The sequence below is a fragment of the Channa argus genome, chromosome 1 (genome assembly GCF_033026475.1).
Source record: "Channa argus isolate prfri chromosome 1, Channa argus male v1.0, whole genome shotgun sequence".
In the NCBI taxonomy this organism is placed as follows: Eukaryota; Metazoa; Chordata; class Actinopteri; order Anabantiformes; family Channidae; genus Channa; species Channa argus.
This window is the reverse complement of record NC_090197.1, coordinates 28,472,037-28,488,372: the sequence shown is the minus strand read 5'-3', so window position 1 is coordinate 28,488,372 and position 16,336 is coordinate 28,472,037. Positions and strand designations below refer to the sequence as shown.

The window sequence follows — 16,336 nt, the reverse complement described above, 5'->3', positions numbered from 1 at the left end:
TTTTTTTACTGAAGATCTCGGCCATGAGAGAAGAGGAAAAGACTTTGAGGCAGAAGCTGGCAGACATAGAGAAAGCTAAGAAGCAGCTTCAGTTAGACCTCGCCAACAAGGATAGGACCGTCCAGCAACTTAAAATGGTAAATGATCTGTCTTTCCTTCCCTCTAGTTTTACAGACTCCGAAACTGCAACAAGCAATCCAACTGATTCCCTTCAATTACCTCAATACGGGTATATTGTATTATTGTGTATAAGCCTTTTCCCGTGCTCTTCTCAACTCCTCATCTCCTCCTGTAGGAACAAACACCTGACACTGTGCCTGACCAGACACTTCAGCTCTACCAGAAGACCTGTAAAGGTAAACAGTTTGTTTTTACATTTTGGTGCAAAAGTTTACATCCCCGTAATTTGAAATGTCTAAAAATGAAGAAGAAAGATTTATTTTTTATAAATCTAATATGTAATGCATGTAGTATGTAGTGCACACTCAGCTAGTACAAATTTTCATTACTTAGACATTCAGGTAAGTTCTTATTGTTTTTTTGAAAGGTAATGCCAACTTTTGCACCAATGTGTTTTTGTATTATCTTACTTTCTTTAAATTATTTTTTAAAATTGCATTGAAGGGGATGCAAACCCTATACCCAAAATCATCATAATGCACATTTAGCTAGTACAAATATGCTTTCCTCATCAAAAGTAAATGGTCATGACACGTATAACAAAAGGTTATCGTATGGAAATTACATTACTGCGTAAGTTTGGGTCCCCCTTTGAGCTAGATGAATGTACATGAAATATTATGTCTTTTTGACATTTAAAAATAAGAGGATGCAAACCTTTGTACCCGACCGTATGTGAGCTGTTGTGTTTGCAGAGAGCTGCTTTTAATATACGTTTACAGTCCTGTAAAACAGACATTGAATTATTATTTATCAGCTAAAATTTTACAGCCTAGTTAACTTTTTATTGTCACAGGCCTTATAAGTTAAGTTTTCAACTATGTCTTTGAATTTATTTACTTTACAAGTGTTGGGTGTAACCAGGGGGGCTTTATTGTAATAAAGCCTGTTTGGTATCTAGACTGATTCTTCCAAGTGTCTTTCTGCTGAAAAATGCTTAAATTAAAGAGAGACCCTTCTTCACAGCTGACCTTGTTTTGAGGAAGGATAGTTAAAAGGACCAACATTTGATGGTACATTTATTGCTGTTAGGATGGTGGTGTGTGTGTGTGTAATCCTGTAACTTTGTGCGTGGGTTGCTTGGTGCACTTTAATTTATTTATAGACCTTGAAGCCAAGGAACGTGCCATGGAGGATATGCGTTTGGCTCTGACGGAGCAGGAAGAGACCCAGGAGCAGATGGAGCATGTCCTGGAGGAGAAACTCAATCTTATTCAGGAGCTCTCCAGCGGTAAGACACAGGATGTGAACAGGATTATAAGAAGAGTTTTCATTGTTTAAATAAAATAGGTGTTTGGCCCATGGACTGCTTTGTCTAATCCTCTACTTCTGTAGAGAAACAGGTCGTATTGGAGTACGACCTATTTAGAAATTTTTAATTGGTCAGGTAATGCTTTTCATGGTTAAAACAATCCCCAAACAAAAATACTTGAACAAAGAAATTAAATCTATATTTGGTTCTGCCATCAGTTTATACCCACTTTATTGTAGACTGAATAAGTAAAGAGAAATTTCTAAGTTTTATAGGTTGAGTGCAAATATATAATCAATCGTATAATCTGTTCTGTGATTTTATTTTTGATTAATATTTTAGAGGTGGAGAAATTGAAAAGCATATTGCTGCTGCAGGATCGGGGAAACAACCTGCACCATCAAGTCGTCAGCCCACCAGATGAACTCAAACTAGCCAAGGAGGCAGCTTCCCAGTCTCAGGAAAGCTTGAGAGTAATTATTATGAAATTTTTTCCCAGTGTTGTTTTAGATGGTGGATCAAATGTTTTCAAATCCAACTGAGAGTGAGAACCAATTTAAAGATTATATTTTAATTGAAATGTTGATGGTTATGTTATAGATTTAAAAAAAATATTTAACTGACAATATGTAATTAGAGTTTTATTATCAACAACAGAGTTGGTGCAAATGTATTTCACTTTGCACTCCTCCCTTACAGTATTTTTGACAGATCCTACAACAGAAAAGGACAGAATAAGACATCCATGTACTTCTGTTCTTGCCTAAGTTATTTTTTTTAAAGTCTTGTCAGGGTAGCTTGCTTTGTCTTTCTGTGTGATGTAGGCAAATCTAGGTTCGTACAGCTTTTGTTAATATAGGCATCCTGGGTTTGTTAACAAGACCGGTTCCAAATTTATGTAGGCCGTTGATTCGATAATATATGCATTAATTCCTGATGCATCTGCCAACACCTGCTACACTGATCTAATGCAAGTTCAGTTGTTATGTAGTATGTCATCAAAGCATGTGAAATAAGAAACAAATTTTGATCTTGGAATGTTTCTTTTTCCCCAATAAGAACCACATTTGACAAAATTGAAATAGAAAACAATACCCAACCCTAGTCATTAGACAATTTAACCAAAATGTATACTTTAACTGAAATTCCTTTTTACAGCTGTGTACAGAGAAACACCAGACAGAACGCAAGAAGTGGCTGGAGGAGAAGCTGTCCCTCATAAGCCAAGCTAAAGAAGCGGAAGACAAGAGGAATCAGGAAATGAGGAAGTTTGCTGAAGACCGAGAACGCTACAATCGACAGCAGAGCCAGCTGGTAAGAAGTGGTTTGATATGTCACCATGTTAACCTCAGCCAGAAATAGTCAGAAATAGAGCTGATATTTCTAAATAGCCACTCTATGGAAAATAAACTTTACTATACAGTATTATCTAAAGGAATAGTTTTTAGTAACTGTTTAAGAATGACTAATTTTCCTTTTTTTTTTTTTCTCACCAGATATTAATTCCCTCCTTGTTTTATTGATTCCATCCTGACAGATAATCTTTGGAGTCTAATTTTAATTTTTTTTTTTTATAGTTTCGCCTTCTCTCACTCATTCATGTTAGAGAAAATATTTATAGATTTAAAACTCTAGTTATGTTGAATGTTCATCACTCTCTTGTCAGGAATCCTTGTCGTCCCAGCTGGCCGAGAAGGGGCAGACCATGGAGAAGTGGAGGCAGGAGAGAGACACTCTAGTAGCAGCTTTGGAGATCCAGTTAAAGAAGCTTCTCTCCAGCCAAGCAGAGAAAGACAAACTCATCCAGGAGCTACGGCAAAATAAATCACTGCTGCCACAAGAGGTCAGTATGACATAAAGATAATAACGGAAACCGGGCCACACTGAAAATATGAACAGCCAGAACTGGCTGCTTTTTACATTAAAGACCGATGATGACAATGTGAAGCATCTTAAAATGTCCAATCTCCTCAGTCATTCCAAAGAGATTGAGGTAATGTTGAAAGAAGGTGCTTTTAACGATTTCAAAAAATGAATGTCAGGGACCATACCTTCTGGTTTGTAGTGTCTCAAATCTTTTGGATAAATTTTTCTTTGCATCAGGTTCCTAAAGAATAGAGCAGGACACTGCACAATATGAGGGCTGCAACCAATATGAAAGCTGCAACCGAAGCTGTAACAAACAAAACAGAAAAATAATTCCTTACAGTTGGTGTCTCTACCCCTTAGTTTTTGTAATTGTACACAGCAGCAGAGGTACTTAGGGGGAAAGATTATTTTAAGTTATGTAAAACTTTTTCCATACCCTTCTGAACTTTCACTGCTTTGACTTGTTCTGTCTCGGGTTTTACTTGCACTATTTAAAAAACCCAAGAGGCATACCAGGTGAATCAGCATTGGTAATGTGCAGCCATATCTAAGTGCCCAATATTTTTCATTTCAGTATTTTACATTTTGCTCTCTCACATTTTGTCCTCGCTGAGCTTTGTGTAGCTTTCAAAATAACATAATTTGTTTCATTGTGTCCAGACAGCTTCCCCAGAATAACTACAGAACAGAAAGTGTGAAGGGCAGGCTGTAATAACTCATCAAATCAAATTGATGCTGGGCTCAATGTCTGATATGACTGTACTGATTTAAAAGCGTCTATCAGGCAAAAATGTATGCAGGCTTGTTTCTCTGTATTGGAAAAGCAAAAAATGAAGGAAGGATACGTGGTAAGTGACAGCAGGGAAACATACAAGCTGTGGTGCTAATCATTCACTTTTACAATTTCAGAGAGGATGCTGCCATAGTCTCACCCCTAATTTAGGGGATTTTGAACCAAACCTATGCAAAATTATTTTTTGCAACCACAGGTTCAGAAGAGCATTTTGAGAGGGGACATGAAGTTAGTTGGTGTGAGAGAAGAGGATACAGAGGATAGGGTTAGATAAAGAAGCATGATTTGCTGTGGCAACCCCTGAAAGGGAACAACTGAAAGGAAAAGAAGAAGGTTCAGAACAGTATTTTATCACACTCCATGACATCAAACAATCAATTTGTTTAGAAATATTGCCAACTTCAAATATGTGATCTCACTAACATTGTAAAGAGAGGTGTTCTCTCTATACAGTGTGAGTGAGCTCACATATACACTATACATTTATTCTCACTGTAGGAGAGCAGTATATTAGAATTGCATTTTAAATAAAATACAAGTGCAAAAACACCAGTACTCATTAGATTCTGGTATTGCCCTTTCATGCTTCTGGAGAAGCCAAATGTGTTTTGTCCATAATAACATGACATCAAGTACCATCATTAGTGTTTTTTTGCTTCAGACCACATTTTCACACAACTACTGTTGTTGGGGAGTTAAAAATATTCATGTTTAGCAAAGTAAGTTTTTGATAAAAACATTCTGTTTTGACTTGATATTGACTCTAACCAACAGCTCTGTGACAAATCTGAAAATTGTGAACTTCATAAAATGCAATTTTCTGCACTTTGCTATGAATTGACCAAATTGTTTTTGATGTGCTTCTTAGAAATCTTTGGTGCTCAGACACCTTCTAGAAACCCTTCAAAAGTGCCATTTTGGAGAGTTGCCATTTTGATATTACATTTCTTCTTCTGTGTTTTCCCAAAGAATTGTTCTTTCTCCCTATTATGTTTTCTTTATATTTCCCTGTGTATAAATATGTTTCTATCCTTTCTAAAAATACTGTGTTGTAATCTTTTTTTTCTTAGTATGATTTGCTGAATAGTTAATAATGCTACTAATATTTGGATAATCCTTGAGGATTACTCACCGTTGTTTGCTTGTAATGTCTGAATTACAGCTGCTTTACTCTATTTTTATATGGCGTTAGTGGTTTGAAACACTGGATAATATGTTTTGGTGAAAGGCATGAAAATCTAAGGGGGTTGGGAGTAAATGTAATTGAAAATTCTCATTGTCCATAAATGCTGCTGCAGGGTGGTGATGGTGAAATTGGTGTGGCAGTGCTCAGGTCTGCTTTGTCTGAGAAGGAAGCAGAAATCCTGCAACTGAAGGAAGAGCTCAAGGCCTTGACAGCCAAAACACAGGTGAGTTTTAAAGGTATATTCCACCCAAAATAAGATTTTGTGTCAAATAACTATTAAAAGGATTATGGTTTCAGCCCTAACCTATCACTAATGGGCATCTTAAATATCTGTCTCTAAATATGTATTTCATTGCTAAGCTTAAATTCTGTATTTTTATCAAACTAGAGGAAGTGTCTTAAACCACTCTCACAACTTTTTATGTGGAAATGTTTTTATATTGTAACTTTGACTAAAGTCTAAGATTACACACATTTGTACATGCTTTTATTTGTAAAGTCAGAGATGATTGGATCACTACCACCAACAGTAGTGGAACTTAATATTTTTATTTATAGGACTGTTCATGTGTAAAGCCTTGACTTTGTTTTCACCTGACTGGAAAATATAGAGCACTAAATAATTTAGTATTTTATGGATATTAAACTTGTCATAATTTGGAAATTTAAATTGTTTTTTAAATTCTGCATGCAATAGACTAAGAACACTGAGGACCCAACACTGGCTGGGAAATCCCAGACTGAAACCAATAACAGGAAATCAGGAGGAAAGAGGATTACCAGAGCTTCGGTCAGCAGTCAGGTAAGCTGAGAGATGATGTGAAGATGCTAAAGATGGGTCTGTGTTACACTGCACAGTCAGCTCAAAACATTGAGTTTGTTAACACGTGTTCAATGCACAACTAATCTTAAGTAAACCCACTTTACACTTTTAATTTTTCCTTTTAACTAATATATATTTAACATTGTCGTTGAACATCACAAAAGCCCTGATAGGGTTAGTGAGTGTTTAGGTCACTTTACAGAAGTGGTGGATGATCATGTGAATGATATCACTCTACTTTTTTACATTGAGCTTGCACTTGGCTCGCAACACATTATCTGCTTTATAGGTGAAAACGTCAAATTTATAAAATGTGATTCCTGTGATGATTGTCATTTCTGAGGGCTGAATACATCAGAGTAGTTCATTGTTCATCTGTGGGTCAGATTTTTTTTCAGATTTTGTTTACCTCTTTCTGTTCTTTACACAGAAACACACGCCCCCATTTTGACAATAGTCATTACCAAGAAATATGCATTTTATTGACTTCAGTTTAACTATACTGCCTTAATAGGGCATTGAAGGCAAACCTCTACCAAAATTTTTTCATAGCCAACGCCTTTTTATTACCAACTAAATAAACTTGTTTGACATTGTTGTCCTGCAGGCATCGTTTGTCAAAGCATGTGATAAGTTCTGTGTCTTGCTTTTTTATTTATTTTTTTGCTACTTTTGCAAGGTTTGTTTTAGATATAAGGGGAATTTGGAATTAACAGTTAAAAAGCTGAGGATTTGCCTGTTATGTTGACTGACTCTGACTCCTTGTAGTGACTGACAGAACAGCGTGTATCCTCAGACCTAGATGCATTTCTGTCTTGAGTGACCATGAAGTGACCCCTTAACTTCAAATTAAAGTATGTGTGTTACCACAGGGCTCATCTGGCTTTCCATCCGTGCTGGACTCCTCTGAGATTTCCACAGAAAATGGCAAGACGAGTCGCTTCCCCCAGCCAGAGCTGGAGATCTCCTTCAGCCCTCTGCAGCCAAACCGCATGGCTCTGCGTCGCCAGGGAGAAGAGAACACAGTCACCGTCAAAATCACTCGCTCAGCACGAAAGAGAAAGAGCGGGGAGATGGAAAAGGTAAAAACACATATAAACCAGCTTTTTTTCAAAGTAAGACATAATTGAAAATTTGCATAACTGAATTCATTCAATTAGAAGTAGGTTGGGATTTGATTTATATAATTTTCTCCTGGATATTCTTCATATTCTGGGTCCCCCAGCAGTCTAAGCCTATAGCAGCATGGCTATAACTAATTATAAGCTTTTTTCACAGAGGAAGGTTTTAAGCCTAGACTTAAAAGTAGAGAGGGTGTCTGCTTCCTGAATCTGAACTTGGGAGCTGGTTACACAGGAGAGGAGCTTGATAGCTAAAGGCTCTATCGCAAATTTCTACCTTTGGAAAATCTGGAAACCACAAGTTCTGAAATCAAAGTGGTCTACTGGGATGATATGGTTCTAAATGCTTGACTGTTAAGAGCTTTATATGTAAGAAGAAGATTTTAAATTCTGTTCTGTATTGAATGCAGCACTAAGATCTAACAGAACAAGTATAGAGAATAGCCTGTTATCTGAGGCCAAGAGAAGATCATTGGTGACTCTTACCAGTGCTGTTGTTTTTGAACTATGATGAACTCTAAATCCTGACTGAAAGACTTCATACAAATTATTCCTGTACAGGTGGCCTCATAATTGTTTTGCAACTACTTTTTCAAAGATTTTAGAAAAAAAGGAGAGATTGGATATTGGTCTGTAATTGGCTAAATCATCTGGATCAAGACAGGGTTTTTTAAGTAGCGTTTTTTTTTTTTTTTTTTTTTTTTTTTTACAGCTAACTTATAGGCCTGTGGTACATAGCCTGTTTTATATATGGATAGATAAATTATGTCTAATACAAACGTGGCTATTAAGGGTAAAGCTTCCTTGAGCAGTCTATTTGCAATAGGGTCTAGCGGACAGGTTGTGAGTTCTGATAAGGTAATAGTTGAACTTAGCTCAGCCAGATCTATGGGTAAAAAGCAGTCTAAGAAGGTCAACTGAAAAAACTGCTATAAAAATTTGAGTTGGCATCATGTGCAAACCATGTGAATAACAAAATCTTTGCTTTTACCGTGGTCTTCCTTGCCTCCTGTTTTTGTATATTTGATATGTACAGCTTTACTAGTGAAATTTACTGAGGTAGAAGTAGGGCTGCATGATTCAAAGTCGCAGTCATGATCTTTTTTTTTCCCCATCAGAGCTAACATCAGGTTTTCTTATTATTTTGTAACATATACTGTAACATCCTCATGGCAGTCATACTGGTAAAAAAGGGGCTTTTCTACTATTTCTTACTTAACTGCTCTCAAACAAAGAACAGCTATTTATACCTTTTGACACCCTGAAAATCAAAGACGCTGAATACTATCTCATTAATCCTCTGTTTTGTTGTTATGACCTGATCCATCACTGAATGTTTAAAAAATCCAGCAGAGCTAGAGGATCATAGCTTTTTCTAATGTTTCAGATGGTTGTACTACTGCACTTTTGTTAGACAATAGCTAAGGCAATTTGGAGTGTCGCTGGTGCCACACCTCCCACTGCCTATGCACATTGTGTCATGTGGAGAAGTATACACTTGTTTATGCAGCTCCCAGGCGAATTACAGTTTCTTCACCATTACAAACATGACAAGTTGTCTCAAACAGTGCAAGCTTAGAAAAAATGTAATCCTTATGGGTGATTTCAATTTGAAGTGGGAGGATATGTCAAAGAAAAAAGTTTAATAACAGGCAAAGACACATTTTAGTTAGGTACAAGTCTTGAGTTCTCAGGTAAACAGTTACTGTATCTGATCTTTTCAAATAAACCAAAAAGAGTGATAAAAATGTATAATCTGATTACTGGGTTATCTGACCAAAATTGGACTTAGGTTGCAAGAAAAGAAACTTTTTTTTTTTTATTTAAAAAATTAAAAAAAAAAAAAGCAAAAGGATATTTAAAGATAAACAGGCTGCTCATGAGATGCTGTACCACTTTTACTGGTAGGATACATTTGATACAGGACAAAATTATGGTCAGGATTCAGGAAGACGCAATAAAATTGCATTAAGGAAGGCATTTCAATCCAGAAGACAGACTTGCTATTTTATAAAAGTCTGAGGGGCAAAGTTATGAATGAAATAAGATTAGCTTAATCTTGTTTTTATCTTTGCATAATAAAAGAGGTGAGAGTTAATAGAAGATTTATTTGGTATAATAGAAACTTACATGGAGGGATTAATGTTTTAGGAAATCTACAGCTCAAAGCACAGGGGCAAATAATTAAAGACAATGAGGAAATTGTTTCAGTTTTTAATTTTTTTTTAAATCCAGCTATAAGAAATATATTTAAATATTTTAATTGCAATTGCAATTATTCAGTCCAAACAAGCTTGAAATGTTAACCAGTCTTGTAAAGAATATCATATAAAATATTCACACACAGTTGAAAACATATGCCTAGGCAATTATTTAACTATTCTGTTCTAACTGTGTCCTTTTACAGTTATTTTCCTACCAATTCTACATAGATCTCTTTCATTCTTTCCTTCCTTCCTTCTGGAAATATCAAATTAAAACAGCTTGGCCCTGCCTTTATCCAATGGCTTTGTTAATTTTTGCTCAGAGCGCTTTGGAAAAGCATTGGGAATATCATGTGTAAGAGGTTGTATTGGTTGTATTGCATTTAGTGATCTCTGTGAATTCTGTGAATGTTAACAGATGCTCAAGTCTGACCAGGGTTAATGCTGTTCAAAGTGTGTGATATTTTTTTAATTTTTGTTACGGGTTGTCTTGGCATTGTGTTTTTTGATGCGACCTTGCAGGGGCACTGCAAATATTCAGATAGATGGATAGATAGATAGCAAACACTGTAGAGACCAGAATTAAAATCATACTCCCTTTCATTGTGCACTTCTACATAAATAAATAAAACATGTATCCATAGGAGGGCAAACATGTACAGTACTAAGCAACCACTCTGTGCCATGTGAAAATGGATTCTGTAGTTGTCATCTCATGAACTGGTTCAATGAAACCAGTTGCGCACATTGATGTGAAAAGCAACTCAACAAATAGGCTCCTGGAAACATGAGCAGACTTAAAAAAAAAAAAAAAAAAAAAGTGAATGTGCACTGGAGGGTCAACTGGGTAAAGGTTGTTATCAGGACACAGTCTAGTTAGCATTTAATTAAATACAACAGAAGAGCTGTACATATGTTCATTTGTTTGCATGAACCAATGTAAGTGAAGTAGGCATTAGCCTACTGTTACATTTTTCTCCTAAAGGCATGTGACACACAAGCCCGTGTATGTACATACACAACTGTTAGAGCTCCATGTGTAGCATAAAACAAATGTCTGACCTTTGTAAAAAAAAAATGATTATTATTTTTGTTTGTTTGAATTTTTTTTTGTCCTTTCGGCTTATCCCATAAGTTCACGGTCGCCACAGCGGATCATTGTCCGCATGTTGTTTTGGCACAGTTTTTACGCCGCATGCCCTACCTGATGCAACCCTTCCCAATTTCTACCGGCTGGGACCAACACTGCACAGCTGGGGATGGGAATGGGCTGTTAGTAGTTCAGTCAGTGTCTTGCCCAGAGACACTGAACCCTTAGCAGCCCATTCCCATCAAAAATAATTCTCCAATTCTAGCTGTGAAACTCCTCCAGATAACATAAAATTCAGATGCTATCATCTGGGGGAGCTCTGGAAAGGCAGGTTGACACCCTAGTGTGAGCAATAAGATAACTTAATCTGAACTGAAGGTTCCTCCAAGTGATACATTTTCATTTAGGGAAGTGAATGGGTACATGTAGTATGTGTACTACCCAAACTAGAATCATAAGAATCAAGTTCAAAAACAGTGACGGCATCCTGTAACATTGGAACACTCTTCAAGTTACTAAAAAGCTAAAAAGTTTTTTTAAGGAACCAAATCTGTAAACATTAGTAAAGTTCTGAAGGGATAGCAGGAGGGTGTGTGTATTAGGGGTCAAGGTAGTGTGTGTGTGTGTGTGTGTGTGTGTGTGTGTGTGTGTGTGTGTGTGTGTGTTTGTGTGTATATATGTTTGTTTGTTTATTTATTTTTTTTGTACACTAATTTAAGATTTAAACTTTGTGTTCATTGTGTATACATAGCAGGGACTAGGGAGGGTTAGAGAGAACAACCTCATCAATTATAGATGCCACTTACAAGGAGAACTGCACATACTCTCTCTTTAGTACACAAACAATTCCATGAGAGGTTAAAGGACCATCCCACAAACAGAAACAGTCAGACACATTTCACGTGTCACATCACCATTCCTCTTTCACTGTTCTGCAAAGGGTGATGCTGGTTGTAGTTTTTTCTTGCGATGTCTGTTATAAATTTTTAAAACTCTTTTTGCAGAACTCATGTTTCAATATATGTTGTCACATATAAAGTATATAAGATCACACAGTAATGTTTCGAAATATTTCTACTCAGTTCTTCCACTTACTGCCTTTTTACATTTTCAATATGAAGAACTAATTATCTTTTGGGTAACTAGCAGATGAGGTACAGGATACTGTTTAAAGCAGCCATTCTTTTCCTGTTGCCTCTTTCAGTCACTACATTGTAGGTCTTGTAAAGCATCAGTAAATTTTCAACTCCATAGTTCAATGTGGATAATTATGTATCTAGGCTATCATTAGTGTAATTTTGCAGTGTTGGCTGCTTGTTGCTCTGCTTGTCAACATAGGAGTTCTCTTGTTGTGGCAGCGTGTGAGGTATAAAAATACTTGATGCTAAAAATGTGAACTTGCACACACTGTGTTTTAAGATTATTACAGAAAAAAATCTTGGCAATTTGAACCATGACTAAAGTAGCCAGGTTTGTGCATGATAAACCAAAATAAAGAAGTGATATAAAGATGTCACTAAGACAATCAGGACAATGGCTACATTTACATGCAGTTAAGTAATCGGGCTACTCTGAGAAATTCGTTTCCTTGGGTAATATGGGAAAGGTGTCTACAAATGGAAAGTAACAAGAAACCTTGTTACTATAAATCTGCATATACATTCATAACCACAGAATAACCAAGAATAACCACATTTTTTCTCCACCTCTGACTAACTGTTGCTTTTAGGCAGACATTTTAAAAGTGAGGCTGCATCACCTCATTACAAAACATAGCTCCCTGCGGTAACCAGGTTTCCCTGATCCCTACCCCGATTATGGAAACCAGCTTCCCTGTTTAAAAGACACTAAAGAAATCAGCATAATTTAGAAAGCCGACTGTAACCTGGTTCCTTAAGTCTATGTAAATGCATTCATTGTGATTTGCTAAATAGTTTTAGTGGTTGTTTTGTTTTATTCTATGATTGTAGCATCATAAGATGCTCCTATAGCACAGCAGCCCTACTACATTAATGTTTCATCATCACAACGTATTAAATGGCTACAGTAGCAGCTCGTTTCTTATATAGTCCGACAAAACATAGCATAGCTCATTTTAAACTGGAAGAAGAAACTTGATCATATACATCATATACAAATGTCATTTTCCATAAAACACAGATTTTGTTTATGATCATTTCGTTTTTACCTATGGTAAAATATGTCAGGAGTCATGCCATTTCACGTCAACTACCAACTTTGTTCAACAATTAAACTGTTGTTGCTATAAAATATAGTTGGTGTCACTATCAACATCAAGTCTGATGGATTTAATGCCTAAAAGCAAATGTAGTTACACAAGCCATTCATTAAAATAAATTAACAACACTGACTTGCACATTAAAGCGTATGAATAGATCTTGATTGCAGCAGTCAGCTAATGTTGCCTTGGTATTTTCGTAACTGAAAATAACCAAAAGTGTAATTACTGCCTTTATGCAAATGTTCTTGAGCCCCAGTTTTCCCAGATGCATCTTAACTCTGCTGTCTTCTTCATTCTACAGAAAGCAAAACTCGCTGAATAAAAGATGAAGATGGTTTTGAGGTGGCTGAAGAGGGAAAGCTATTTAGAAAATGAATCAACTTTGTGATACAGCGATTTTAAAGTTGCTGCTCATGCAGATGTTCTTGTTTGAAAATTAGGGGAAATAAGTCTTTAAATAACTGCAGCAGGTTATCAACTGAAATTTTGCAATACCACTTATAACAATACAAGTTTCCAATACAAATATGATATTTTTATATGATAGCCTTATTGAAGGAGTATGCTTCTGTAAAAAGAATATCATAAAAAAATACACGAAAGATCTGAAATCTTAAATGCTGTCTAAACCAAACCTGTTATTCGAGAACTTTGTCTGAGATTGGCAAAACTATGATTTCTATGAAATAAAGCTAGATTTTTCGTTCAAGGATCTGCACTTGCACACCGAACAGGAAAAGGGCAAAAAGTGCACTCCGTAGTTGGTTTTATTGTCTTTCAGAATTGTGCCAGCTTTCTAAAAGCACAGAAGAACACCAATGTTGTAAAATCTTCCTCTCCAGGAATATTATTCCACTTTTGTAATAACTCTGTGGATGTTAGCAATGTCACTGGAACATGTTAGGCCATGTTCATCAAACAAGTCCTCTGCTGATGTAACTGGGCTCTTTTGACTAAGTCTTCTTGTACTCTGCTGGTATGATGACATTTTCTTTTTCTCATTTTCTTATGATACCAACACTGGGAGTATTTATACAAGGGTGAAAGCTCTGGCTCTGCCCTGCCCTAACTCAATGTAATTCCACTAATGACTGCCATTCTGTTGACTGAGATCAAGAGAAAAGTAAAACAGAAACATCGGGGAGGAAAGTGTAAAGAAAAGCCCACAAAAAGGTGTAGGAGTTTGTGTTAGGGAGGGGTTCTCCAGCACACCCAAATTGATAAGACCTTAGATAAGGTTTTATTTTGGGGATATAGAACAATTCAGTCAACATTTATGAACAGCTACACGTTTTTCATAGTGTAGTGAAAAGGTATTTTTGTTCATATAATGACAGGATGATTCCATAAAAATCCTTTGCATGTAAAAGCTTCAAGTGAAACTCCAAAAAGTGGAATTTAAAGGAAACCAAATCTGTTCTGGGTCATAGAGGTTGTCAGTGTTAAATGGGTTTCCTTGGTGTATACTGTGTTCTCTAACCACTGCTGGGTTTGAAGTGGTTTGAAGTATCAAGAGCCTGAAGTTCATGGGAGTGTCAACACATTAGTGACCCTTTCAGCTTCCATAGAGCAGCAGGCCCGGAAGGGAAAGTGATGTTTTTTAGCAGGAACGAAAAACAAAAACCCGGATTGGGGTGTAGAGGAGACAAAAGGGTAGAATGATATTTAAGAAAAGATAGAAATGGGCCGCACAATTATGCAGGAGGTAGAGGCAGCACAGAAATAATAAATTGAGAAATTGGTTCAGGGTTGCAGGAGGGAAAGGCCAAATGGGGAGGAAGAAAGTAAGAAGTATAGAGAAAAAGACATTGAAACTGTGAAGTGAAGAGGAGGGGATAAGGAGAAAAGCAGCAAGGACAGACGGGATAAAATTGGGAAGCGAGGCAAGAGTTGGGGGTGTTGTAGAGGGAAGTTTGATGCCAAGATGAAAGCAGAGGGATTGTGTGTTGGGTGGTTGTATGGGAGCAGAGAGTATAGAAAGCAATGGAGGAGGGTAAAAAGAGAACCAAAGAAGCTGACACAGAGCTGACAGTTGCTGCTGAGAGAGTTTAGAGCGGAGGAGAATTTAATAGTGCAGCCTGTACGAGATGTAAACATTCATTAACAAAGTATCGCTTTATGTTTTGAAATAGAGATGTGTACCATACCGCCTCAAACTCACTGCCTTATTTTACTGTCAATAAACCAAATAAAGTTATCAACTCATGGAGAAATGTCTTAGGTGACTTAACATTTAGTAAAAGGAAAAACATATGTCTGTCCAGTCCAGTGGAAACCCAACTAATATGCTACCTTTTTTACTCCACAAAGTGACATAGCCTTTAGTTAACACACCATTGAAAGGTTACAAGTGCAAAAGTCTGCAGAAATGGCTGTTTGCATCACTACACGTATACACAAAACTGCATGGTATAAGGTGACACAGTCTATACTTACTGAAGCATACTGTCCCTATTCAGACAGCTAGCATGGACTGCCTTCCTCCCACACCAGTTATACAGCCTCTAATAAAGGCTTTTCAGTTCCGTCACAAAACTCCTACAGCTGCCCATTTGAGAAATAGGTTAGTGAAATTAACAATTAAATGTGCACTGGAACAGGCGAAACAAGAAACAAGTGGTGATACATTTTACCCAAAGAGGTATTGAATTTAAGAAACTTTACTTGCATCAGTAGTTTTCTCTAGGAAGTTATGTTCATTGAGAAAACAAACAGTAATTATTAGTAACAAAATCATCATTTAAATGTTTCTGAATTTGTAAAATAGTGTTTATGAAAACTGCATGTAGCCCCAGGATATAAAACCGGTTAATATATTTATGTCCAAAAGTCTGATATAGCCTAGTGTTCGAACTAAGTTGAACTCTGATTGGGACCCAGAACACAGAACATAACCTGATAGACAACAGAACTGTTGTGTTGGGTTCTTTGTTGAGATGATGAAGACCACTTTAAATTAACTTACAGGCTGTTAACGTGAAGATCTTTAGCACCTACACATTCACACGTTCAGGTCACTCAGTAACCCAGAACTCATTTAATCTGACCTATGACATTACTGCCAGGTTGAACATCATTTTACCCAATACCACACCCCCTTACTGAAAGCTCAAAGTGAAGTATATTAGAAGCTTCTTTCATAAACCAGTGGAAAGCATGGTGTTTGCAAACCTGAACATCTTTTGGACTCTAGTGTTGTTGTTGTTTTCTTCAGATAATCCAAACCATATTTCTTACATAACAATAACATTTTAGTCTCACAAGTATCTGTGGTGGTTCTATTTCTCTACTGGAACTTGTTCTCATATTGACATGTGTACTGTGATACAGTCCCTGAATCTGCTGTCACTGGCGTGCCTCTTCTAGAAGAAGTTCAGGTTGGTTTTGGTTGCAGGTTTCTCCTCACTGTACCCTCTGTCTTGATTAGATAACACTGTGCGTTGCATGAATGTTACTGTGCCTTGTGCTCTTGCATCAAAGATCCATTCATGGTCTCCAGTTTATCCAGATCTTTTGCTCTGTGCCTGGTATTGAAACATTTTGAAGTTGTCTTTCTTCTCTCCCTCTGTTTATGCT

At 36.7% G+C, this 16,336-nt stretch overlaps 1 protein-coding gene across 5 annotated transcripts in view; it reads left to right on the top strand.

Annotated features, from left to right (window-relative positions):
* Positions 1-16,336, top strand: part of kif20ba (kinesin family member 20Ba) — a 42,316-nt gene that overhangs the window by 14,836 nt on the left and 11,144 nt on the right. For 4 of the 5 annotated variants that reach the window (XR_010914942.1, XM_067511906.1, XM_067511898.1 and 1 more), the window contains exons 22-30: positions 15-137; positions 296-356; positions 1,286-1,411; positions 1,775-1,905; positions 2,591-2,746; positions 3,099-3,275; positions 5,393-5,503; positions 5,978-6,082; positions 6,976-7,185. Coding sequence is in view for 4 of the 5 variants with exons in the window: in XM_067511906.1 (XP_067368007.1) it covers positions 15-137; positions 296-356; positions 1,286-1,411; positions 1,775-1,905; positions 2,591-2,746; positions 3,099-3,275; positions 5,393-5,503; positions 5,978-6,082; positions 6,976-7,185 (1,200 nt within the window). In the remaining variant the exon portion in view is untranslated. Of the gene's footprint in view, positions 1-14; positions 138-295; positions 357-1,285; positions 1,412-1,774; positions 1,906-2,590; positions 2,747-3,098; positions 3,276-5,392; positions 5,504-5,977; positions 6,083-6,975; positions 7,186-13,061; positions 16,325-16,336 lie in introns of those variants that run through there. The other variant, XM_067511915.1, reaches the window with a different exon arrangement.